At 41.2% G+C, this 26771-nt stretch overlaps 1 protein-coding gene across 1 annotated transcript in view; it reads left to right on the top strand.

Annotated features, from left to right (window-relative positions):
* The window catches only part of LOC115481132 (cytochrome P450 2G1-like), a 56337-nt gene extending 30557 nt beyond the window's left edge, over positions 1-25780 (top strand). The window contains exons 4-9 of the mRNA XM_030220168.1: positions 1317-1477; positions 5630-5806; positions 17210-17351; positions 19237-19424; positions 24395-24536; positions 25190-25780. Of these exons, the coding sequence (XP_030076028.1) occupies positions 1317-1477; positions 5630-5806; positions 17210-17351; positions 19237-19424; positions 24395-24536; positions 25190-25371 (992 nt within the window). The 3' untranslated portion in view covers positions 25372-25780. The remainder of the gene's footprint in view (positions 1-1316; positions 1478-5629; positions 5807-17209; positions 17352-19236; positions 19425-24394; positions 24537-25189) is intronic.
* The last annotated feature ends 991 nt before the right edge of the window (positions 25781-26771 follow it).

Here is a 26771-nt window from a genome sequence, read left to right as displayed (position 1 = left end):
TAAGACAATGCAATTTCTTAACTATGATAGATTTTCACAAAAGAAGTTCTTCCTTGGCTCTGTAATGCTCTTTTTCTCCTGACCATAGGAGCAAGTGCTGTGGGTGCTTGAGTACCCCAAATATTGAGCAAACTCTTTGACTGTGTCCAGGAAGAGGTTATTTCCATTGGGTTTAGCACCTCCAGTTATTTTGAAAAGTTGACTCCTATGCTCTTGACTACAGTTTGCACTTAAACAGATGATACCATTCCTCTGTCGTCATCATCATATGTGATGCTTTGAGTGCATGTGCTGAAACTTTATCAAATTTAAGTTCCCTGAAGGAATTCCTATATTTTACATTCAAGTTCCATGGATTTACTTGAGTTTTTACTGTTCCCACAAAGTAGACTACAATGTTGACATACAACTAAACAAGTATTTAACATCATCAGATAGACTGAAACTCTTGATCCAATTCTTTAATGAAGTTAGTCAAGATAAAACAAGACTTACTATTGAGATGTACTGGAATAAGAGTTGCTGCCTTCTTCAGACTAAGAGTCCATTCTTAACCTGCCCTCTCCAGACAACAGAGGCTGGGGAATCAGTTACACTCTGGCTGATAGTGTTGTAAATATGCGTTGTGTATAGTAAAAACTCAGTAATTTCACAAGGATTTGGAAAGCTGAGCAGTCACATCACAGACTAGGCCGCTTTTGCTAGTAAAAACATGCTGCTTTTTTTCAAGACAGGATGAAAGGGGGGGGGGAGCAGCAGTGTTGCCAATTACCCAGTCCCCAAACCCGCCCAAAAGGTTCACACCCCGCCCCCGCCGTCATCAACCCCACCCCTGCCGTCATCAGCTCCACCCCCGCCGTCATCAGCTCCACCCCCGCCGTCACCAACCCCGCCTCCTCCGTCATCAAACCCACCCAAAACGTTGTCAAATCCCACCCAAAACGTCATTAGCCCCGCCCACTGCGGCCCGAAAACCTGCACAAAAAACTGCACAAAAACTCCCAAAATAGCCCAAAAAAACGCGACCCGCAGCGGACAAATATTTCCCGCAGCGGGTCACGTAAAACCGCCCACCTGGCAACCGCGGGGAGCGGGCTCCTTAACCAGCATGCTTGGAGGCAGGGCAAGCCAATAGAGAAAGTCTACACAAGGCACTGGGAACACATGAACTCAGAAAGGGCCCATGACAGACAACTACAAAACTATAGGAACTTGTAGTCCAGTCACAACAGCACTTAATGTTGTACAGACAATATAAACTGCTTCTATAAAAATGGGGGGCAGAACATAATACCATTTGTTTTGTCTTTCTTTAGAGTCTTCTTTTAATCCTCAGCATCTGCTATTCTATTCTGCCTCTAATGTCATCTCTACTATTGTCTTTGGGAAGCGATTTCACTATGATGATGAGGAGTGGAACTCTAGGCTCTGTATTATTAAAGAAGGCTTTCAACTCATAAGCACTGTCTGGGGACAGGTAACTCAGATTTTGGGAGTTCTACAACCAGTTGTTTATTTTCCTTTTATATATGTTAATTTTCAGAAGGCATTTAACTAGATAAATACCAATCTGGGTAAACTGTATGAAAATTGCCCAGCTCGGACCTGTGTAAATGTATGTGTGAATTCATCAATGCACATACCTTTTGTCATTGCATGCTGTTAACATACAAAAACATGCAGGTGGAAAAAAAAACACATTTCATGTTTTTTTTCTTCATTTGCCAATGTTACTGTACACAATTGGAAAGGGTGTACTTTTTCAAAGAGTGTGACTCTTTTCCTGATAGTGCACCCATTCAAGCCATTGTGCAAGCGTGAATCACTGTGCATATGTATATGTATGCACTATCAGGAAAAGAGTATGCCATATTTGCAAATATCCTTCTTCCAAATGGCAAGAAATACTTCAACTGGATCCCAATAAACACTTAGAGATACGATACCCACCCAGTCTACTGAATATCGATGCATCCAGCTTCCTATGTATCACCTATGTGGAGAGTAATGACCTCAGTGATGCAAGATTCTTTAATTCTAATTAGTGAATACTCATCTTGTGTCGGCCATAGGGGTACTGTGCTCCAACACGGCACGTGTTTCGCAATAGCTTCCTCAAGGAGGTCCCCTAAAATGAAGGACAAAGAACAAATTAAATACTGCCCATTTATATATTTTAACATGCATGCCAGTTAAGATAGTTACCTAAAGTAAATCTCCAAACAGCCTGCCGACATAATGTCCCACGGTCAAGATGGCGGTGGTGTCTTATGTGTACGTACATATATGTTATAAATAATTTGTTATAAATATAAACATATAAATAATATGTTATATTATAACATACAGAATGCTGCACAAAGCCTCAGTCAGCCAAATTTAAAGGGCCCACTCAAATGTGTGTCATCCACTCTATCTCTGCATTCAATCCCCCAGGGGCCACCATGCGTAGTGTGTAAATCCATTTTTGTTCCTTAAAATTCAGCAATGACTCCTGATTCCCCCTTTGCCACCCCATCTCAATGTGATCTATCACTTGCCATCGTAAATCAGATAGGTTATGATTCTTTTGTAACCAATGCTGAACAAGGGGGGCCTGCTCAGAATCTTGCAAGTAATAACGAGGAATATAGGCAATGTATAAAAGATTAAATAATAGAAGGTTATGGTGGAGGTGGATGTCCAATGACGACACAGACGCGTTAGTCTCAGCGTTTGAGTTTAGTCGCTGAGCAGCGTCACTGAGGTCATTACTTTCCACGTAGGTGATCCAGGCATCCGGGAAGAGCCTCTGGGCCCCCTAGAGCCTCTAGGCCCTTGGGCACTGCCTGGTTGTCCAAATGGTGAGTCCGCCCCTGCCAGCAGCATTCAGACAGAGAGTACACCTCAACTCTGTCTAATATAGAGGGAATAATTTTCATACTGCCTGGGCCTACATGTGATTTTTCACTTACAAACTGTGTAACAGATTTAAAATGTAAGTGTGAATGTGCTTTCACTTTTCAAATTGCCTAGGGCATAAAATATCCCCAGACAACATGCAGCACCTTTTTCTGTGTCATTTTCTCCAAATAGAACAATGTGTATATATATATATATATTTTTATTATATTTGTACCCTGTGCTTTCCCACTCATGGCAGGCTCAATGCGGCTTACATGGGGCAATGGAGGGTTAAGTGACTTGCCCAGAGTCACAAGGAGCTGCCTGTGCCTGAAGTGGGAATCAAACTCAGTTCCTCAGGACCAAAGTCCACCACCCTAACCACTAGGCCACTCCTCCACTCCTACTTTTGAAAATATACAGAAATATTCGTATTTGCTTCTGTCCCTGCTGTTACCACCCCTCTTGGCTGGACTGTAGTGATGTGCTCCCAGATACCTGATTGTTGAAGTCGTGGCGAATATCCAGGGAACACACACTCACAGCCGAGGGAGTGGAACAAATAAACTAACCTCGTCCTTTACTCTCAAAGAATAAAGGAAGAAAAGAAGCTAAATTTAGGATTTGTTCCTGAACTGGAAGAACCGCACCTTCAGATTTGCAAATTATCTTTTTCTTTATTGAATACAAATGCAAACAAATTTTCATTCAAATAAACTCAAATTCACAATTAGTCAAAAATTCACAATTAGTGTGTGGCTTAATAGAACTGCAATAACATATTCAACATTCAAATGTAGTTTTACATGTATACCCTTAACTTTTTCTGTTTCTTTCAACAAAATCACCTAAACAGGCAGAAAAGAACCTTTTCAGATAAATATTTAAATTGTTTTTTTTATCAAAATAAGATATTTGTTTTAATACTCTTTCCTTGCTATTGATGTCAGAATTTGAGTCTTTATGGGTATTATGGATGTTTGTGCAAAGATCTCACTTGAACCTAGAACACTTAGGCAAGTCAGGAAAACATGGATTTTTTTTATATTTGATGTTGTTCTGTTCTTTAGTTTTCCCTTAAAATGTTGTAAACCAAAAAAACTATATGTCCTTCAACACCCTTTGCAAATGTCACTTAGCTGTGGTTGAATTTATTTAGGTGAGGTCTTTCTTGCGTTGGAGTTCAGCTGGAACCCTTCAGAGGATAATTCGCCCATCTCTTCTCCCTAAACCTCCCTTATAAAGAAAATAATCAGGGAAGCAAAATCTTAAACTCCCTGCTTGTCCAGGAACTGACTTCACTCTGGTGACAATTAATTATTTCTCAATACTGTGGCCACACTCTGTAATTGAAATAAAATAAGTTAAAGGTTTTCTCACTACAAAACCTATTTCTCACTGTAGATTCCCTATTATAAACTGTTGCAGAAGAAGGCTTTTGCACTGCATTCAGGGATCTCACACAGTAACCCATTCCATATTCAAATAGTAATACAACATTCCATCTCACAGACTTCACATAAAAACATAACATTTCCCTGCAAAGCTATCAGATCAATCTTGAGAATACAGCACACTCATACAAATGCAGTGCTTAATCTGCCACCTGACAAGCCTTGCACTGAACTCAGAGCACTCACAAACAACACACCTTTTCCACAGACACAGCCTAAAAGTTTCTTTCTCCAAATAACAGATTCACCTTCAATTTCCCCTTAATCCCCCTTTAAATTCTAGCACATTTCTTTCCCTGACACCCTTGTAGTTTCTTTCACTTAGTATAACTACCAGCAGAAATCACAGTCTCCCACACTTCTACCAGTCTCTCTCAACATGAGTCTCAACTGTTTTTCCCTATTCTAAAAAGAGTAGGCAGCCATGTGTCCACTTAATACCTTAGCATACAGACTCTCATTCCACAAAATTGTAACTCACTTTTTATCTCTTGGAACCCAGTTCTATCTCTGAAACACCCTTCACACTCACCTCAGCTCACTTTCAATATCAAAGTACCCTTTTTCAATGTCACATTTCACTTTAAACTCATAAAATATACTTTTATTTCACACTCAGCATACGTTTCTCTCCCAGTCATTCCCTGCTCTCATCTTCAGTTCACTCAACAGTCTCCCTGGCAACTCACCCCACCTAGAGGAACATCTGACATCACTCAACCAATCAGCTTGTCAGCTAAAGACTGGCTTTTTTTCTCTGATCTGTTTAGAATCTTGGCTGCTCTCCCTCCCCCATAGAAGTTACTGCAAAACTTCCTATATAGAGAGTTTCAAAGTCAATTTTAACCTGACTTGTACCCAAAACAGCAAGGGACATTTTATAGTACAATCCCCACTTAATCATGGTTCATTCCTTGAAAAATAAAACCATATTTAAGAAACATCTCACACTTTCTTCACCTAACTCTATTAATAATTCCCAAACTAACTTTAACCCTTTTGCAGCCAACAGCATCCACCAAAACCCTGGAACAGCCCCCCCAGAGCCCCAGGAAAAAAAAACATTTAATATACGTTACCATATATTACACCTGCCTTAACCCCATCCCAGGAAAGCTGCTGCTAAATATGGGTAAAAATCCACATGTAGTTTGACAACACGTGGCCTTTTACTCACACACAGGGTGGATAGTTATCAAATAGCTTGTTTTGGGGTAAAATGCTGTTTTATCCATGTGAGTGGTTTTCAACATTGTCATTCCTAATGATTTGTTTTCTTCTATGCTTTGTAGCTGTATGATCTGTTTCCCAGCATCATGTGGTGCATGCCTGGACCTCACAACAGGATATTTCAAATTTTTGAGGAGTTTAAAGAATATATTTCAGAAACAGTGAAAAAGAACAAGGAGACACTGGATCCCAACAATCCTCGGCACTTCATTGACTGCTTCCTCATCAGGATGGAGAAGGTATGCAAGTGCTTTGGAAAATGCAAATGTAGATGACCTGAAAAGAGCATTAGCCAGTTGGAGACCAGATGACCTCAAAGATGAGTTCATTTCAAAATGAATTGAAATAGAAAATGCCAAATGAAAGAAATAGTTTCTCTTGACCTCATGTTCACTCACGGTGCTGACATGAAATGAACATGTATACCCTGGAGGAAAGGAGAAACAGGGGTGATATGATATAGACATTCAAATATTTGAAAGGTATTAATCCACAAACGAACCTGTTCCAGAGACGGGAAGGTGGTAGAACTAGAGGACATGAAATGAGGTTGAAGGGGGGCAGACTCAAGAAAAATGTCAGGAAGTATTTTTTTACGGAGAGAGTGGTAGATACTTGGAATGCCCTCCCATGGGAGGTGGTGAAGATGAAAACGGTAACGGAATTCAAAAATGCGTGGGATAAATATAACGGAATCCTGTTCAGAAGGAATGGATCCTCAGAAGCTGTACGCTTCTCACGACACACTGGGTCTGTGAGCCCTTGGGCCACTGCTGAGGAGCGGCAGCGGCAGGCAAATCACCCAAACAGGAGGCAAGGCAGACCACAGTCAGAGAGGCCAGACTGGAGCAGCTGGACTGGAACAGAAGCACTAAGCAGTAGCAGGAGAATAGTCCATGAATCAAGCAGAGTCTTACCGGCAGGCAGCAAGCAGCAGGGAAACCAGGAACCAAACAGAGTCTATAGGCTGGCGACAATCAGTAGAAAACCAGGAATCAAGCAGGGACTTGGCAGGCAGCAAACTGTAGAATAAACCAGGAAACATGCAGGGTCTTGGCAAGCAGCAAACTGTAGAATAAACCAGGAAACATGCAGGGTCTTGGCAGGCAGCAAACTGTAGAATAATCCAGGAACACAAGCAGGGTCAAAAATAGGCAAAGCAAGCATTCAGGGCAGGAACCGCAACAGACCAACAAGGACAAGAACACAACCGAAGACCTTTGTTGCCAAGGCAAAGCCTGAAAGTTCCCAGGTGCTTAATAAAGGCAACATGCAAGGGAGTTCACCAGGTAAGGGTGCTACTAAGTTCCAAAAATCACAAGACAGTCTGGAAGGCTGGAAGTTCCGGACCGAACCAGCATGACTTCTGGAACATGGGAAACAGCAAACAGACAGTCCATCGCAGCCACCAAGTCTGACCACCAGGTGGCGAGATGAGTGAGAGCATGAAACAGGGGCACAACCGTGACAGAAGCTTAGCGGAGATTGGGTGGCAGCACCAGTGGTTGGGAGGCGGGGCTAGTACTGGGCAGACTTCTATGGTCTGTGCCCTGAAAATGGTAGATACAAATCAAGCTCAGGTATACATATAAAGTAGCTCATATGAGTTTATCTTGTTGGGCAGACTGGATGGACCGTACAGGTCTTTTTCTGCCGTCACCTACTATGTTACTATGGTCATTCAGTTTTAACTCAGCCTTGCTGTGAAGTGTCATGTTTAAATTTAAAAACTGCTCTCTTGTCTTGCTTGGAGAAGAGCATGGTTTTAAGACGCTTTCAGAATGCCAACAGACTTTCCTATAAACACAATTCATTTAGCAACTTATCCAAGTTGTAGGTGCTATCACTGGAAAAGCCTTACCTCTCCATTTCACCAGTACTATAAATCCTGGAGGGGGACTTGGCAAAAGTCAGCTTTAAGCTGAATGCAAATATCTCTTGGGAACATAGCACTACAGGCAGACCACAATTTAGGTGTTGCATAGCTTTAAAAATCAAAACTAGCTACTCAAATCTTATCCTCTACCAGACTGGCAACCAAGGCAGGTCTAATAAAGCAGAATGCTAGCGTCTATTTCTCCTAGTAGTTGTAGCAATACAAGCTGCAGCATTTTGAACTACTTGGAAGCAATATAGCTATATAACTAGTAAACACATATGTAACACATTGCAGTAGTCTGAAATGCTGCATAGTGATGAAAAAAGTCTATAAATCAGTATAAGGTTTGAGTCATTTAACCATATGCAGGCTATTACATGCCAATTTATTTACTTGGGATAATTGTTCTTGCCCTGTCCTATCTCTCACCCAGATACTAGCAACTTAATGAAATCCCTAACTGGAATAACACAATCATCAGTCATGGGTTGTATTTCATCCAGTTTCTCCCAATAAAGCACAAGCATTCTGATTTTAGTGCATTGATATTCTGGTGATAAAATTCAGATGTAATCCACATGGCAATTGGGAGCTGATTCTAACCCCTGTCAGAAATAAGAATCTGGATTGGGATAGGTTAGAAAAAAAACTGGAGCAGAAACGGCTGAAGGAGACAACCTACTGGAGTTGTACAATTATATTTTTTTTTCGTGCACAAATCGTGGGATAGGTTAGAACATAGCAGATGATGGCAGATGAAGACCTGTACAGTCCATACAGTCTGCCAACATGATAAATTCATAGTATAAGGTACAATGAGAAACTATATACTTATACTCGATCTTGATTGTAAGCTCTTTGAGCAGGGACTGTCTTTCTTCTATGTTTGTGCAGCGCTGCGTATGCCTTGTAGCGCTATAGAAATGCTAAATAGTAGTAGTAGTAGTGATTTGTCCTTTCCATTTTCAAAGCACAGACTGTAGAAGTCTGACTGTCACTGGCTTTTCTTCCTAATCACTGGTGTTGCCATCTAATCCAGGAATTTGTCATAACATATGTATTCCCAGAAAGATAATCAAACAAAAATCTCCTATTAATAATACAAAAACATGTATAAAATGTAAATTATTTTTGGTATTTGTTTTTACATTGTTTTCTTTTTTAAAAATATAATTATATATCTATTATTTATATATATACTAGTAAAACATGCCCGTTTCTGGAGCAAATGAAACGGGCGCTAGCAAGGTTTTCCTCCCGAACCCCCCCTCCCTACCTACCCCTTCGGCGTTGTGAAGCCACTGACCGCCATTGCTCCGCACCTCGTCAACGCATGCCACCTTCATCCACTGACGCCATTGCTCCGCCCTCGATCTTTGACGCCATTGCTCCGCCCTCGACGTCATTACGTTTGATGCGAGGGCGGGGCCCAGACACAGTGATTTTGCTGGCTTCACCATCACGAACCCTTCGAACCCGAAGGAAGTGCCCGCAGGAAGTGACACTGACGTCAGTGTCCTCAGAATGTTGAGGGTGAGTTTTATTATATAGGATGTTTACATTCTTATGCATTATGCGTTTGTTTCATTGTATTTTCTGTATTTTTATAGACCCCTGATGCAGGCCAGCAGGGCCGAAACACGAGTTGTGTGGGGTCTTTTTTATTATTTTTGAAGACTTTAGAAATGAATATTTTCTTGGACACCATCTGCGAGAGGTTCTTTTTTCCTCTACTGTTTTATACCTTGTGTATTTCATCCGTGGAGGTTTTTTTCCTTCTGTTTGTGAATGAGTTGCCATCTAATCATCTGTAAACTTGTTTGGTTCCATGTCTTCGATCTAGGATTCTTTGTGTTTGTCCCATGCATTTTTGAATTCCGTTACCATTTTCATCTCCACCATCTCCTGCGGGAGGGCATTCCACATATCCACCACCCTCTCCGCAAAAAACCACTTCCTGATATTATTCCTGAGTTGGCCCCCTCCACCCCCCACCCTGCAACCTCAATTCATGTCCTTTAATTCTACCACCTTCCCATCTCTGGAAAAGGTTTGTTTGTACATTAATACCTTTCAAATATTTAAACGTCTGCATCATATCACCCCTGTCTCTCCTTCGCTCCTCAAGTCTCTCCTCAGATGTCTTGTGAAACAAACCCCTTATCATTTCCATTGCTTTTCTCGGAACCATTTCAGATCTTTTTATGTCCTTAGCAAGATATGGCCTCCAAAACTGTATTATCCTCAGATTTTATCTCCAGATATTCAATGCTGAGTCATGTCCAGCCACCGGAATTGAATATCCGGTTGTGTGCAGCCAACTATCCCTTATCTGGGTAAGTGCAGTATTCAGTATTTAACCACTAAGATGAACTGCACAGAGATAGGACTGTGGTTTATGTGGTTCCATTTATATGGTTACTTTATGTGGTTAAATGCTGAATATCAGTACTTAACAGCAGAAGTGATGACTCTGTTCCCAGACTGCCAACCCCTTCCTCACCCTCCTTTTTAGCACACTGCCCTGACTCAAAAGTTCTTTATGACTCTAAGCATTTCTTTAGATTTATTTGTTGCTTTCAGTTGCTTGGGAAAATATACTCTTCATAGCTTTCTGAATTTCAGATAAATAAGAATTAGACTTTCCTCCTTCCACCAGGCTTATCTATTTTACTTCAGGCCAGATTTCCTCCACCACCACTCTAAGTGGTGCAAATTCTGAGTCAGAGTACTTGAATACCATTGATTTTTACAGTGAGATCTTACTGTAACAAGTTTCTCAGGGGCAACTTTATCCAGGGTGATGCTTACATCTTGCAGCCATTCTTCCAGCTGCAAAATCACATGATTTTTTAAATTGTTTTCCTGTCTTGCGTGGTTAAACATTCCCTTTTGCCTACATTAACCTTTCCTTTCTTGCTTACCACGTTGTTCTCTGAACCCTGGCACCTTTCCCAACTTCCCTACCACTTAAAATTTGGAAAAGGATAATTTTTTGTAATTAATTGTAAACTCCACATGGTTAAAGGGTCTTGGCAGCATTATTAAATCTAAAGTGTGACCACATTGATGAGCTGATTGATTGCATCAAACTTCTCAAGTTAACCATACATTTTTCTGAATATCAATCTTGATATTAGCAGCTAGACAGTTACAAAAGAAAGGTTTTCAGGAACACCAAGCATCTGTACATCTGGCAAAGTTGTTGGTTCTGTGAATAGGGATAGACTTTGCAAACACTTTAGGAGAAATGTTTGCCCAAGTGTACTCACAAATTATATTTGCTCCTGTCATGAAGATATGATGGCTTGTGGGTTGAATGCAGATAAAAGATCAGAGAACTGTCTGGTTTGTCTTAAAAACTGCAGTTTAGGCATTCTGGATTTCTACTAATAGTGACATCTTCATCCTTAAGGCAGTGCAACAAACCATGATCCTCTTTTTGCAAATTGTTCATCAACTTTGAGTGATCCTTTCGGAATTTTGAATTGATTGCAAGCATCAAAAAAACATCTAGCCCAGTATCCTATTTCTAGTAGTGGCCAATTCAAGTCACAAGTACCTGACAGATTCCTAAAAAGCAGCAGATTTCATGCTACTTACCCTCAGGGATTGGACTTTTCCTCCAGGAATTTGTCCAAATCTTTTTTAAACACTTCAATGTTTACTGCTTTTATCATTCTCTGAAGTTATCCAAGAGCTCTTTCCAAACCTTAACTCATCTTTGTCAGTAGTGGATGTCAGAGGTAGCAGGAGAACAGCTGTTGTCAAGTTCCAATATCTTATCAGCTTCTTATCTAATTCTGTCAACATCTACGTTGACATTAGCGTCAGACTGGCCAAGGCAAGCTTTGCATTTGGATGCTTATGGAATGACCCTGTGGAATGAACATGGTGTATGGATGATGACAAAACTGGCACTCTATCTGACAGCAGTCCTTGTGGCTTTAGATGTGAGCCGTAGACTTTCTACCATTGCCACATCCTGAAGCTTGATTATTTCCATTTAGGATGCCTCCACAGAAATCCCAACATCAGAGGGAAGACAGAATGCCTGGCATTGAGATACTTTGCATATGCTGTATAACAAGCATTAATGCTAATAGCATTCAGCTTCATTAAGCTGGTCTTGTTGTGCATACGGACAATACATGTGTGCTTAAGAGGTTTCCTTGTACTGCCAGCAAATGGTCAATGATCACAAGGCACATTACTTAAAAGGTATAAACATCCAAATAGCAAATGTTCATCAAAATGAGCTCGTGCCTAATACTCACAATATCCTTTTCTTAAATTTTTATCTTTATTGTAACTTTTAATATCATCCAAGGAATAACACTTGCATAGAAATACTGGAAATAAAAAAGTAAATAATATTACTCTTAATCAAAAATAGGAAAACAAACATAATCCATAGTCCACGACATTGTGGAGAGAAAAGACAAGAAGAAAACAAAGTAATGAAAATCACCCATATCATATCACAAAGGCAGAAAGACAAACATAGGTGTCTTTGAACCATAATGTTGTGATACTCAATTCTTAGCCCTGACCGGGGAACTATAGACCGGGCTCTTGCCACTGATAAAGGCAGATAATTGTAATGGCTCATAGAATATATATTTTACTGTCTTCCATTTTATTATACACTAGTAAAAAAGGCCCGTTTCGTAAACAAATGAAACGGGCGCTAGCAAGGTTTTAGAGAGAGTGAGAGTGTGTATATGTATGTGTGTCTATGTGTGTGTGACACAGAGAATGTGTGTGTGTGTGAAAGACAGTGTGCAAGGGTAGTGTGTAAATGAAGAGTCAGCAGTGAAATTGTACATAGGGCAGCTGAACCATTTGAGACGTGTTTGTGTGTCTGTGTGAGAGAGTGTGTATATGTGTGTGGGTGCGTGTGTGTGTGATTTACAGACAGTGTAAGTGTGTGTCTGTGCGTCTGTGTGAAAGAGAGTGTGAAAGGGTAGGGTCAAAATGAAGAGTCTGCATTATAATTGTACATAGCACAGCAAAAAACTTTTGTGGCAGTTCTTGCCTTATCTCCTCTGCCGCCCCCTCCATACCCAATGATTCTTTCCTTGTCTTCCATTCCCTTTGTGTCCCGTGTGTGTGTGTGTGTGAGAGAGAGAGAGAGAGAGGTGCTAGCAGTCCCTGTGATAGTGGCAGGTAATTTGCTCTTTATAGCCAGGTAAGAGTGTGAGTGAGTGTGTATGTGCTGTTTTTTTCTTTCCTTCCTATGCCCTCTGTGTCCGTTGTTTGTGTGGAGAGCAGAGATCTATATGGTGTATTTCTTACCACAATGTGAAAGCTAAGGAAGTATTATTGACTGCAGTGTTTGTTTTTCATTGGTTTTTGTTGTATGCTACTTCTTAGCAGTCGTTTTTTTTTACTTCCGTTGTTGATTAGCTTTTTTTTGTTTTGTTTGGGCGTTTTGTTTGGGGAAAGCACATACTGTGATCTTAAGCATGGTTTTCCAAATTTGCATCGGCTTCCAGCAAGTTTTGTCGTCTCCTTGTTGTTTTTGAAGTTCCCGGTTTGTGTTCTTCCTTCTGCTCCCTTGTTCGGTAGCCTTGTTGCGTGATTGGTCCTTGTAGCATTGCTCTTGTTGTTGCGTAGCAACTGTGTGCTGCTGTTTTTCTTTGTTCCGCGATGTGTCGGTCGTCACGTGCCATCGCTTAGTAACGTGTTTGCGATGTGATTGGTTGTTTGTCATTGGTCCACCCTCGACATCATAACGTTTGACGCGTTGGGCAGGGCAAACACTTCTGGGTGAATTCTGGATTTCACCACCATGCATTTGGAATGTTGGGACTTGTGGAGGCTTCAGAACGTTGGAGGTGCGTTTTATATAGAGATATTTTCAAAGATATTTTAGAAAAAATAGTGCACCTAACTGAAAAACAGCAGGATGGAGTAATAAAAAAATTTCTCCTTCTTTTTTGGGTCTCTCTAGTCAGGTCAGGAAACATCTTGACCTGACATCCCAAAAAAAGGTACATCTTTTTTTTCTTAAAGAAAAGACAAAATAACCAGTACCGATCAGAAGAAAGAGCCAAAGTTATCATCAAAGTAGCCAGCACCACTGATTCAGTTTCAGGAGACTCCAATATGTCTGAAACACTTAACACATCAGTCTCTTGTTCTGGAACAGTTCATTCTTTAGAAATTCCTTTCTTCCCAGTTGGTAAATAGTAAATACGAGAAATAGGTGGTATAAACATTTCTGACACTACAAGTACCTCCTTAAGATAATGTAGGAACATATCTCTTGGAGAAATAAGTGGTAAGTTGAGGAAATTAATTATATGAATATTAGAACATCTAACAGCATTCTCCAGGTTCTCCACTTTATGCCTCAACACAGCATTTTCCTTAATTATCATTGAATTGGTCAATTGAGAACTTTTTATCATTTGGCCATGTTCCTCCAATTTTCTTGACATATTATCAACTTGCTTCTGATAATTTGTTATATTTAATAAATTATTTTGTATACCAGCGTTCATAGAGGCAAACTGTACAGAAAGAGCCGTACCAAGATCAGAGATCGCAGTCCATATAGTCTCTAAGGTAAACACTGAAGGATTCTTGAGAACTATTTCAGATGGTATAGCCTGTGAAACAATACCTTTGTCCAGGAGCAATCCAAGGCCTATTCCCAGAGCTGTTGAGGTGTCCCCCAGAGCCAAACTCCTAGCATGCTGACCCTGAGATGGAACAACCACTCCCCCTTGTGTCCTGGGAACCTTCGCTCGCACCACGGATGACTCCAGCACCTTCAACTGCGACTCCATAGCCAGAACTTCGGGAGTCACCAAGAAAGGCTGTAGATGGGGTGATCACAAGTCGGGTGTCAAGGATAATTCAGAGTCCAAGCTCCACGCTGCACCTCCTGGTGTTGAAGCAGCCAACGATGCACCAACTGCCAAAGACATTGAATCTGACTGACTGTAATTATGCATCGGACCTGAGAAAGTCAAAGGTTGTGGTTGAGGCTCTGAAGAAAAGAGCCTCACCTTTCCCTCTTTCTTTACGATCATGAATGGTAGTCAGAGAGCGCACTATGCTGCTGCCGCCATCTTGGCTCGTCCCCTCTTGTGTCCTAATACTCACAATATTCAATAAACATTTTTCAAAACAGGGGCAAATCTTGAAACGCAAATGATAACTGTGTATTAACTATCAAATGAATTACATTAAATAAGGGCCTCAAATGTGAAAGAACTCTTCAGATATGAAGGAACCCTGCAGTATTCAATTCTGCACAAAGCAGAACTATTCACACTGCTTACTTTACTTCTCTGTATCAATCATCCAGTCCAATTTTGCACACAATATACTTTTATAATTTCTTGATTTTTAAAAAAAACTTTTTGTTGATGCAAATAAAATCTAGAATAAGTCACTTGATGAAGGCTAAAATTGTCTCAAAAACACAACACTGTCCTCATGTCACTGTCCAACTTAAATTTCATCAATATTTGTATGACTGCTTCAGGGATGGGTCAGTAACACGTACGAGGAAATCAAATGTGATCAGCACAAATATATTAATTGTCCACAGCATCAAATCTGGCATTCTGGTACAAAGACAGTTTAAGAATTAATATGATGACATGCAGCCTGAAAGATACAGATCTTTGTTCAGTCACAGAAAATTGAGACAGTGGTGTCAGAATTGCCACATAACTGAACAGAACCATACCACATCACCGATGGAGAAATGATTGTGCCACAAAGCAGCTATATATCTGTCCAATCCTACGTTTAAATACAATCTCTGTGGAAGACTATGCAGTTCAAAAATTGACCTTTATTAGCATATAAAGCATCATCGCTGTTGAGATGCATCGATAAATTGCACATTCAAGATAAGCCTATTCAGCTTATTATTGTTATTAATTTATTTATTGAACAAGGGGTCTATTCCACCAAAATAATAGAGTCTCTAGAAATTCATTGCAATACAGTTCAGCTTAAGTTGACTTTGAGGGGCATAATCAAACGTGAACGCCTATCTCCATGGGCGTCTATGTCCGAAAACGGGTACGGGAAGAGGAGGGACAGACCGTATTTTCGAAAAAAATGGACGTCTTTTTTTTTGTTTCGAAAATACGGTTTGTACAGACCAAATGCCATGGATTTGTTCATTTCTGAGCTGGGCGTTTTTTTTTTTTTTTTTAGCGATAATGGAAACTAAAACCGTCCAGCTCAAAAACGTCTTAATCCGAGCCATTTGGTCATGGGAGGGGCCAGGATTCGTAGTACACTGGCCCCCCTGACATGCCAGGACACCAACTGGGCACCCTAGAGGTCAGGGCGGTGGACTTCAGAAACAGCTCCCACATGCATAGCTCCCTTGCCACGGGTGCTGAGCCCCTAACTTCCTCCCCCAAAATCCACTACCCACAAATGTAAAACACTACCATAGCTCTTAGGGGTGAAGGGGGCACCTACATGTGGGTACAGTGGGTTTTGGAGGCCTCCTATTTACTAGCACAAGTATTACAGGCAGGGGGGGTGGGCCTGGGTCCGCATGCCTGAAGTGCACTGCGGTCCCCACTAAAAGTGCTCCAGGGACCTGCATACATGCAGGCCTCTAGGACTTGTTGCTGCTGTAGAACCTTGGCACACCAGTTGACACCTGAAGACTAATGTCTCCGAAAACGTCCTTTATTGGAATAAGCACGTTTACTCACAGTTAACTGCAGATCAGAGGTTGTGCCCCACTGGCAAAGAGTCTCCCTGGTACTGAGATGAGCAGTAGGTCAGAGCTTGCAGAATGCTGTACAATGCCCACTTTCAGTAACGTAGGTAACATATGAAAGGGAGCTAAAGCTGGCTTACAAAAATGGCCACTACCTCATGGACTACCGGAAACAAAACAGGGCACACTCTGACCCAGTAAGCAGAGGGAAAAGCACCATGGGAGTAGAGCCTACCAACTACCAACATCGTGAGCATTTAACACAAGCTAGTGGAATCACAGAGCCCAATACCCTACACCCACCATAATGCATTGCTGATGTGACTCTGCAGTGCGCATAACAGAAAAGGTGTCACACTCACCCGATAGCCACATCAGAACCAGGGAAAGGCTGTCACAGGATAGAACACATTCTGCTGTCATGGAGGTGGGTACGGCATTTGAGGCTGGCATAGAGGCTGGAAAAAAAAGTTTTTAAAGTGGGGTTTTTTTGGTGTGAGGGAGTTAGTGACCACTGGGGGAGTCAAGGGAGGTGATCCCCGATTCCCTCCGGTGGTCATCTGGTCAGTTGGGGCACTTTTTTGGGACTTGGACCTGAAAAAAAGGGCCCAAATAAAGCGGACCAAATTCTCATCAAAAATTCCCTTCTTGTTTCGATTATCAGCTAAAGACGCCCATCTCTCCTCGGCCAATAACCACGCCCCAGTCCTGCCTTCACCACGCCTCTGACATGTCCCCGTCCACTTTGTTCGTTCCTGCGATGGAGTGCAGTTGAAGACGGCCAAAATTGTCTTTCGATTATACCGATTTGTTTGCCCACGGGAGAAAGGCGCCCATCTTCCGATTTGGGTCAAAATATGGGCGTATTTCTCTATCGAAAATAAGCTGGTTTGTCTTCTTAATATTCAAGTCATGTTAATACACTTAACATCAATATAAATCTGTCCTAAGTAAGAGTTATCATCTCTCTAGTGACATTGCTCTCACCCTCTACTTAGTTATCATTACTGTTATTACTGAAGCCACCACTCTTTTGTCCTTTATTTTTTTCAGGAAAAAGAAGATAAAGGCTCTTACTTTGATATGAATAATCTGGTTTTGACAGTGTTGGATATATACACTGCAGGAACTGAGACCATTAGCAACACCATAACATATGGATTACTTCTACTTATGAAATACCCAGAAATAGAAGGTAACATTCCCTTCCCTCCTTGAACACCAACTCTGAATATAATTCTGAAAACAATCCAGAAGGATGGAAGTGGATTTATGCACAGGCCCACTAGTTCTGTGCCTTAAGCAACATACAGCAATTCTGATGTTGACAAAGTACCTGCGCACTCCTGACTAGGACCTCCCACTCTTTCCTTCCTGCCATTGTCCCTTATCACCACCCCCACCATGTACCTCCACTTAATTCTATGCTCAAGACCTCTGATATTTTCCCTCCTGCTACCCCCATAGACCAAAGGCTTAAGCTCCAGTGATGCTATAATTAGATGATGACGAACTTGGCTCACAAGCACCATAGTGGTTCTGTTTCCCCACAGGATCCTGTGCAGGTGAGGGGACCTGTGAACACATGGCCAGGGGATGAATTAGTCACCATGGTTACTATATTCTTATAACAGTGAAGTTAGAGACCTGAGGACCATGAATGTGACAGAAGGACAAGGATCAGAGGACAATACTGGAAAAGGAGGATTCACAATGAGTAGGTTGGGAATTGGATCAAGGATACAATGGGAGAGGAGGAATTGGATCAAAAGTTCATTGAGGGAGGCAAGAATTGGGTTGGATGTCTAAGAGGGAGGGGAGAATCAGAGCGTAAATCTAGAGGGAAGTTCAGATCAGAAATATAGAGGGGAAAATTGGACTGGAAGTTCAGCAGAAGGAGATTCCGATAAAGGAGGTATTTGTATAACTTGGCACCTCAAATGAGGTGCCACAATGGAGTGTGGTGAGTGCAAATTTTATAACGGTATTTAGGCGCACCTAAGACATTATGGACTACTTGTGTAAATCTGCTCTGGTGCACCAAAAGTTAGGTGCGATCACTTACTCCAGGTCAGTGGCTGATGTAAGAGGGCACGCTTAAGTGCACCAACCATCATTCACAACTGAAAGTAGTCTATAAATTCCATGTGTCACTTGGTGCCATGCCCATGGCTTGTCCATGCTCCACCTATGTGTATGCACCCCTTGAAGTTTCACACCATTACACTTACACACTACCTTATCGACTAGCACGAAGTGCATTTTGGTGCATATTTGCCAATTAGAAGAGACTGCCACTGAAATGTAGCTGGAAAGCAATGACCACAAACTCTAGCAGCCTAAGCAACCAAGGTCATGATCTGCAAGCCCTGATGATAAAGGCAGTTTTAGATGTTGTTGCTATCACGGAGACATGGTTCAATAACTCCCATGGATTGGATGCATGGTTCAATGACTCCCAGGGATGGGACACAAACATACTGGGCTATAATTTATTTAAGAAGGATAGAGAGGGTCAAAAAGTTGGATGAGTAGCTCTGTATTTGAGAAACAATATCAAAGCAATTGAAATGCAGGAGGCCCGGGGAAAAGAAGAAGCGATATGGATCGCCTTGAAAAGAGAAGACAGAATCTCTATTCATATTGGTGTTGTCTACAGATCTCCGACACAATCGGAGTAGTTTGATAAAGAACTGATTGTAGGTATTCAAAAGTTGGGAAAGAAAGGGGAAGTACTGTTACTGGGAGATATTCTGTTACTATGTTCTTGATATAGCGCAAGAGGGCCGGTAAAGGCAGCTATGCAGCTTACAACATCAGACCAAAGTGGCAGGAGTTCAAAGGAGAAGGAAGAAAGCAAGATGAGGACAGATTAGGGTGAATGTAACTGCACATGCCCATTTATAGAATGTCTGGAGCTGAGGTTGTGTTAGCAATAGTGCAAAACCAAAATCCTGGAATAGTCCCATATTTTTAGGCCTGGGATGGGGAGCCCTTCAATTTCTTCTCTAATAGTTAAGAGGAGCAAGCAGGAAGGGTGGATACCTTCTATACTTCAAATCTTTCTGATTTCTTAACAGCACGGCTGCATGAGGAGATTGACCTTGTGATCGGTCGAAACCGCAGTCCAATCATGGAGGACAGGAACAATATGCCATACACTAATGCCGTCATACACGAGATCCAGAGGTTCAGTGATGTAGTTCCAATGGGAGTGTCACGCACTGTAACAAAAGACACCCCTTTCAGGGGCTACCAGATTCCTAAGGTAAGGTTTCCACAGTGACTCCACTTATACTGCAATATGGGCTAGGGATGTTCACTCATAGGCATGGCAAGACCAAATGATTATTACCAACAGAACTGTCTCTCAACGAAATGTATTGAGAGAGTAGATTTACATCCTGCCGATTACATTTGTTCTTTATTTAAAAACTAGTAAAAAAGGCCCGTTTCTGACACAAATGAAACGGGCGCTAGCAAGGTTTTCCTCGGAGTGTGTATATTTGAGAGAGTGTATGTGAGAGTGACTGTGTGTGAGAGAGAGAGTGAATATGCAAGTGTGTGTGTGTGTGAGAGAGAGAGTGAGTCTGGGTGCGAGTGTGTCTGTGAGAGAGAGTGTATGTGAGAATGAGAGTGTGTGCAAGTGTGTATGTGAGACACAGTGTGTGTGAGAGAGAGAGAGTGTGTTTCACACAGATACAGTGTGTGTGAGAGAGAGTGTGTTTCACACAGATACAGTGTGTGCGAGAGAAAGAGTGTGTATGAGACACAGACTCTCTGTGAGACTGAGTGTATGAGACCAAGAGAGTGTGTGAGTGACTGTGTGACACATAGAGAGTGAATGGGATACAGTGTGAAACAGAGTGTGTGAGAGACAGTGTGTGAGAGTGAGAAAGACATTGACTGTGAGAGAGAGGGAGTGTGTGAGAGAGGGAGTGTGTGTGTGACAGAGATACCTCCCCCCTCTCTGGTGTCAGGCCCCCCCTCTCTCTCTCTGGTGTCTGAGCGTTACTGTGCAGGACGCTGACCTCTGGCTGTTCTTCAAGGAACTGACCAATCCTATTTAATAGAATGCACCTCCAACATTCTGAAGCCGAGAAAGCTCATGTGGTTGGTCACTTCTGCTTGTGACGAACCCGGAAGTATGTGATGTCAATTCAGGAGATGGATACAGAGAGCAGGAATGCCTCAGCCATGCAGTCAGCTTCAGAATGTTGGAGGTGTGTTTTATTATATAGGATACTTATACATGCGGATCATAATTCCTTAGCGGTTTATAACCGAGCATATCAATAGAAATCAAACAAAATAAAACATGGAAAAGAAAATAAGATGATACCTTTTTTATTGGACATAACTTAATACATTTCTTGATTAGCTTTCAAAGGTTGCCCTTCTTCCTCAGATCGGAAATAAGCAAATGTGCTAGCTGACAGTGTATATAAGTGAAAACATTCAAGCATTACTATGACAGTCTGACAGGGTAGGAGGAGGGGGGTGGGTAGGAAGTATGCATGGGGACATCAAAGCATATCATTGATATTCTAACAGGATGGGTGTGGATAGGTGAGGGGAGGGTGATCAACAGAGACATACAGCTTTATGGTTTATAATGGGCTAGGAACCCCAGATCCTTGTTAAGTCCTTTCTGTTGGGTGTTAAAATATTCAATCATTCTGACTTCAAAGGTCTTACGTTCTTGTATGGTTTTAAAGTTACCTTTCAGGATTCTCACTGTGAAGTCACTGGTACAGTGTCCTGGTTCTGTAAAATGTTGACCAACAGGCGTGGGAACCCTGCTGGCACCAGTATTGTTCATGTGATGTCTATGTAAATTGAATCTTGTCTTAAGCATCTGGCCTGTTTCTCCAATATAGCATCCTTCGTTACATTTTTTACACTGAATGATATATACCACATTGGAAGATGAGCAAGTGAAAGATCCCTTTATGTTGAATATCTTTCCTTTGTGGATGACTTTGGGGTCCTGTGAAATATTTTGGCATAGTTTGCAACTGGATAAATTACAGGGAAGTGTGCCCTTCTGTTCCTTTTCAGTCTGTGATGGAAGTTTACTTCTGATTAGCTTGTGTTTTAAATTGGGTGGCTGTCGGAAGGCCAGTACTGGTGGGGATGGGAATATCTCTTTCAGTAATTCATCCTCCTGGAGTATAGGTTGTAGATCTCTTATGATTTTCCTCAGTTTTTCCAGCTCTGGATTGTATGTCACTACAAGCGGGATTCTGTCTGTGGATTTTTTCTCCTTGTACTGTAGCAGATTCTCCCTGGGTGTTTTGAGGGAGGAGGCAATATTCTTGGAGATTATTTTGGGGTTGTAGCCTTTCTGTTTGAAGGATGCAGTCAGGCTTTTAAGGTGTCTGTCTCTGTCCCCTGGGTCAGAGCAGATACGGTGGTATCTTGTGGCTTGGCTGTAAATGATGGATCTTTTTGTATGTGAAGGTTGGAAGCTGGAGTTGTGGAGGTAGCTGCATCTGTCTGTGGGTTTCTTGTATATAGATGTTTGTATACAGTCATCACTGATTGAGACCGTGGTGTCCAAAAAATTGACTTTTTCTGGGGAGTAGTCAATTTTGAATCTGATTGTAGGATGGTATGTATTGAAGGCAGAATAAAATTGTTTCAGAGTTTCTTCACCCTCCGTCCAAATCATAAAAATGTCATCGATGTACCGGTAGTATTTTAAAGGTTTGGTCTGGTGTGTATTCAGAAATGTCTCTTCCAGCTCAGCCATAAAAAGGTTGGCATATTGGGGTGCAAACTATGCCAAAATATTTCACAGGACCCCAAAGTCATCCACAAAGGAAAGATATTCAACATAAAGGGATCTTTCACTTGCTCATCTTCCAATGTGGTATATATCATTCAGTGTAAAAAATGTAACGAAGGATGCTATATTGGAGAAACAGGCCAGATGCTTAAGACAAGATTCAATTTACATAGACATCACATGAACAATACTGGTGCCAGCAGGGTTCCCACGCCTGTTGGTCAACATTTTACAGGACCAGGACACTGTACCAGTGACTTCACAGTGAGAATCCTGAAAGGTAACTTTAAAACCATACAAGAACGTAAGACCTTTGAAGTCAGAATGATTGAATATTTTAACACCCAACAGAAAGGACTTAACAAGGATCTGGGGTTCCTAGCCCATTATAAACCATAAAGCTGTATGTCTCTGTTGATCACCCTCCCCTCACCTATCCACACCCATCCTGTTAGAATATCAATGATATGCTTTGATGTCCCCATGCATACTTCCAACCCACCCCATCCTCCCACCCTGTCAGACTGTCACAGTAATGCTTGAATGTTTTCACTTATATACACTGTCAGCTAGCACATTTGCTTATTTCCGATCTGAGGAAGAAGGGCAACCTTCAAAAGCTAATCAAGAAATGTATTAAGTTATGTCCAATAAAAAAGGTATCATCTTATTTTCTTTTCCATGTTTTATTTTGTTTGATTTCTACTGATAACCTTAAGAGTGGACTAACACGGCTACCACACTCCTCTACTAACCGAGCATATGTAATAATAAATACCAACATCAACAAATTGCAGGCAAAGCACATCACATAAAGTAATTTCCATAAATTCTATGACAACACAGTCATACAACAGACATTCAGCACATATTAAAATAACTAATACCCAGAACACAGTACTTATAAATCCTCAGTTACATCCTAACATCTCAAACACTTCTTGAAATAACCATGCCTTGACCTTCTACTTGAATTTCATGTAATCATTCTCTAACCACAATTCTATCAGTGGTCTATTCCAAATTCTCAGTGCTGGACAGGAAAATACCCAATCATAAGACTCTGCCTTACTAATCATCTTAACACTTCGGACATCTAACAGATATTGACTTTGAGACCTTAAGGATCTGACGGGACCATATTTCTGCAGCGCTTTCTGAAAATAGACTAATAGGTAAATCCAGGCTTTCTAAAATTGGGCTTTCTATGTTTATTTGAGGTATACATATAAATATCCAGTATTTACACATGCAAATCATAAGTAGTACTTCTAAGAGCTTACGGGGCTCCTTTTCAAAGCATATAGATGTCTCAAAATGGCTTTAAAAAACCCCAGCCATCTGCCCAAGACATACAAATCACAATTTTCAAAAGGCAGAATTTTGACGTCCTGCACTGCAATTCATCCAAAAAGCAAGGGGGTGTATTGTGGGCATGTGGAGGGTGGAAATAGGGAGAATCCAAATTTAGGACATCCAATAGTGATAATCAAATGTGAAGACACATCCAACTCAAAAAAGAAGGGCATCCTAAGTTAGAGCTGTTTCATCATGTCCAGGGTATACAGGGGTGCCCTGATTGAGTAGCTGACCACTAGAGGGATTAAGGCATGATCCGTCCTTAATCCCCCTGTGGTTACTGTCCCCTTCCTTCATCCCTGAAAATGACATATGAAAAAGAAACTAGGCTCTCTGACAACATCAGGTATTATGGGCATTCTGAACACAGCAGTAAGCAGGTCTGAAGGGTACTCTAGTGGTCAGTGCAGTGGGCTGGACACCTGAGGACCCAGGTTCAAATCTCACTTCAACTCTTTTTTTTTTTAACCTTTTAATTGTGAGCCCTCCAGAAACAGAGGTATACCTACTGCACCTACATATTAAAGACACCTGCAAGCCTGAGGGCTATTGAGGTGGTGCACTTTCAGGAACAGTAGGTATTTTCCTGTCTCTGGAGGGCTCACTATTTAAAATAACAGAGTTGCAGTTGAATAGTAATCTGGGCGTCCTGGATTAAAGCCCACTGCCCTGATCATTTTGCTGCCCCTCTGCTCTGCAGGGATATCTGTGTGGCCATTTCTGTAAAAATGCTGCCAGGCAGATGTCCTTGTCCCTGTTTTTTTTTGCATTCATAATTTGGACATTTTATTTTGGAAAATGGCTGTTCATTTTGGACAATCTTACACATTTTCAAACAGGAAACCCCCAACATGTTTCCTGTTGAAAAATGGCCGTGAGATGGATGGTTGGGTTGGTTTTTTTTTTTGGTCGATATGAGCTGGATACTTCAATTCTAACTCGGATGTTCTTTTGAAAAAGCCTCTCCACGTCACTCAGTTAATTAAGTAAATCTAGTACAGTGAAATAAATTGTTATTGGTTATTCTATCTTTAAAAATTACAGGTAGGTTTGATTTTGTGTTGACTGTTTTGGTTCCTGGTTTTAAGGATACCATTGTGGTGATGATGTTGGGAACAGTATTACGAGATCCAAAGCATTTTTGTGACCCAGAAAACTTCAACCCAAGGAATTTCTTGGATGAAAATGGAGAATTCAAGAAAAACAATGCATTTTTCCCATTTGCTACAGGTAACCATGCTTTTCTATTGCTGTATTGTCTTACAGGGAAATATTGTGCTTAAAATTCTGGTTGACTGTACAATAGGGTATAATCATCCCTGCTGTCTAATTACTAAGGGAGTCTTTTACTAAAGATTAGCACGTTATCTGCCACAGGACATATTTTATTCCTATGGACCCTGTTGCAGATTGCATGCCCTAATCTTTAGTAAAAGAGCCCCTAAGCTTGCTAAGAATATCTGATTTCTCTGCTCTAAGGATCCAGGTTAGATGGGACCTTAGCTGCATTTACATCACTTCCTGTTGAAGTTCTGTAAGATGGCAGATTTCAGGAATCAATTTGTGGCCAAAATAGATAAGGCCTGAAGTAGCAGCACATCTGAAAGAGTTTTAGAGTGTTCAAAAACAATGGGATTCAGATTCTATCCTCATATGACCCTCAGCAGAACTAGGATTTCAGGGTAACCAATCTATTCAAACTAACCTGGTTCTAGGACAAAATATATACAGTAGTGAATATTTATTGTTCATATCCTGAAAAACAAAACAGAAACCATTGAGGATTAAAAAAAAACAAAACACAACATTCTAGGGGATCCATTATAAACTGGAATTATCTATATTTTTTTAAGCAAACTGAAGACAATATATCTCTCTCCTAGGGAAACGGATGTGTCTGGGAGAAGGTCTAGCCCGGATGGAGCTATTCCTTGTCATCACCTCCATCCTGCAGAACTTCAGTTTGAAACCGCTGGTTGACCCAAAGGACATCGATATCACACCTGCAGAAAGTGGTTTTGAAAATCTGCCCTACCATTATGAGCTGTGCGTTATTCCTCGTTAAAGGATCTACAGTACCAGCAACTAGCAAGGGTCGCCAGAACGATACAAATAAATCGGGAATGATCCTGCTACGGAGAAAGGAACAACTGGACCATAGAAAAAATTTGCCGCATCAGATCATTTAAGAGATCGAGTTTGTAACAATCTGTAGCTAACTGCTGATTACAAACTAATCTATTTATACTGCCTTTTCTGAATGCATGTGTATTTACCAGTATGTGCGGCAGGAGTGGCCATTTTACAAAAATAGTCATTGAAATTTTGAAAAGAGGAACCTCAGCAATTTACATGTTCAAATGACAACATTTGCTTGTGTAAGTTGATATACATATGTGCTGGCATTCATACATGGGTGCCTGCTATTTTATAAACCTACAGTATCAAAATAAAGGCGTGGAATCACAAAATCAGCTACAATTCCATATGTTATGTTGTTATGTATGAAATTGTATTTTATAAACCTATACATGGAATGCCACTAATTAACAGCAGAGGCCACAATCCTTAACCTGATACAATGTGAAAGGGAAACAAGGGGGGGAAGCAGGTAGGAATTCCTCTGATCCCTCTTGTAAAGAGATGGGCAAAACAAGCACTTTTGCAATATATATAAGTGCGAAGGAGCAGTTGTAAATCCCAAAGTTGAAGTATAGATTTGGTCGCACTCAAACCCATCTAAGCTACACCTCCTTACATTCTACCGCCTGGATTCTATATATGGCGACTAGAGTTCCGCAAGCAAATCAGCATGCGTAGCCAATTTGTGCTCAGAACTTAATTGGGTAACAAGTCAATCAGCGCTGATAATTGGATGCTAGGAAGCAATTATCGGTACTAATTAGTGCGAATTAGGATTTATGTGCATAGCTTACTGAAGGGCTCTTTTACAAAGATGTGTAAGGGCCTATGCACATCCAACACACGCCAAATCGGCATTACCGCCTGGCTACCGTGTGCCCCGGGCAGTAATTCCAAATTCGTTGTGTGCTGAAAACATGCGCCTACCAAGTGGTAAATGACAGTTGGTGTGGGAGACCCCCGGGTAGCATGTGAGACCTTACCGCTAAGTCAATGGATGGCGGTAAGGTCTCAGGCTGAAAATGGACGCATGCTGTCTCTGGTTACTGTTTTCCTGTCTTTTAATTTTTCACATGATCTCCTGTCCATTTGTGATTTTTCTCTCTCCTTATGGCTTCTTTATCTCTTTTACTCCATTCATCTCCAACACTGATATTTTCCTTTCAGCTTTCTTCTAGTTTTCTGCCTCTGCCTACTCAGATTTCATTCTTACTATCCAGTCTTCCACCTCCCTTCTATTTTTTTTATACTGCTTCTACCTACAGCTTTCAATCTTTTCCCCTCTCTCAAGCCCTCGTATTCTGCTTCTCTTATTCCCCAGTC

Source organism: Microcaecilia unicolor, chromosome 11, assembly GCF_901765095.1.
Source record: "Microcaecilia unicolor chromosome 11, aMicUni1.1, whole genome shotgun sequence".
Taxonomy (NCBI): Eukaryota; Metazoa; Chordata; class Amphibia; order Gymnophiona; family Siphonopidae; genus Microcaecilia; species Microcaecilia unicolor.
The sequence above is the reverse complement of the archived record's forward strand: the minus strand, read 5'-3'. Positions and strand labels throughout refer to the sequence as shown.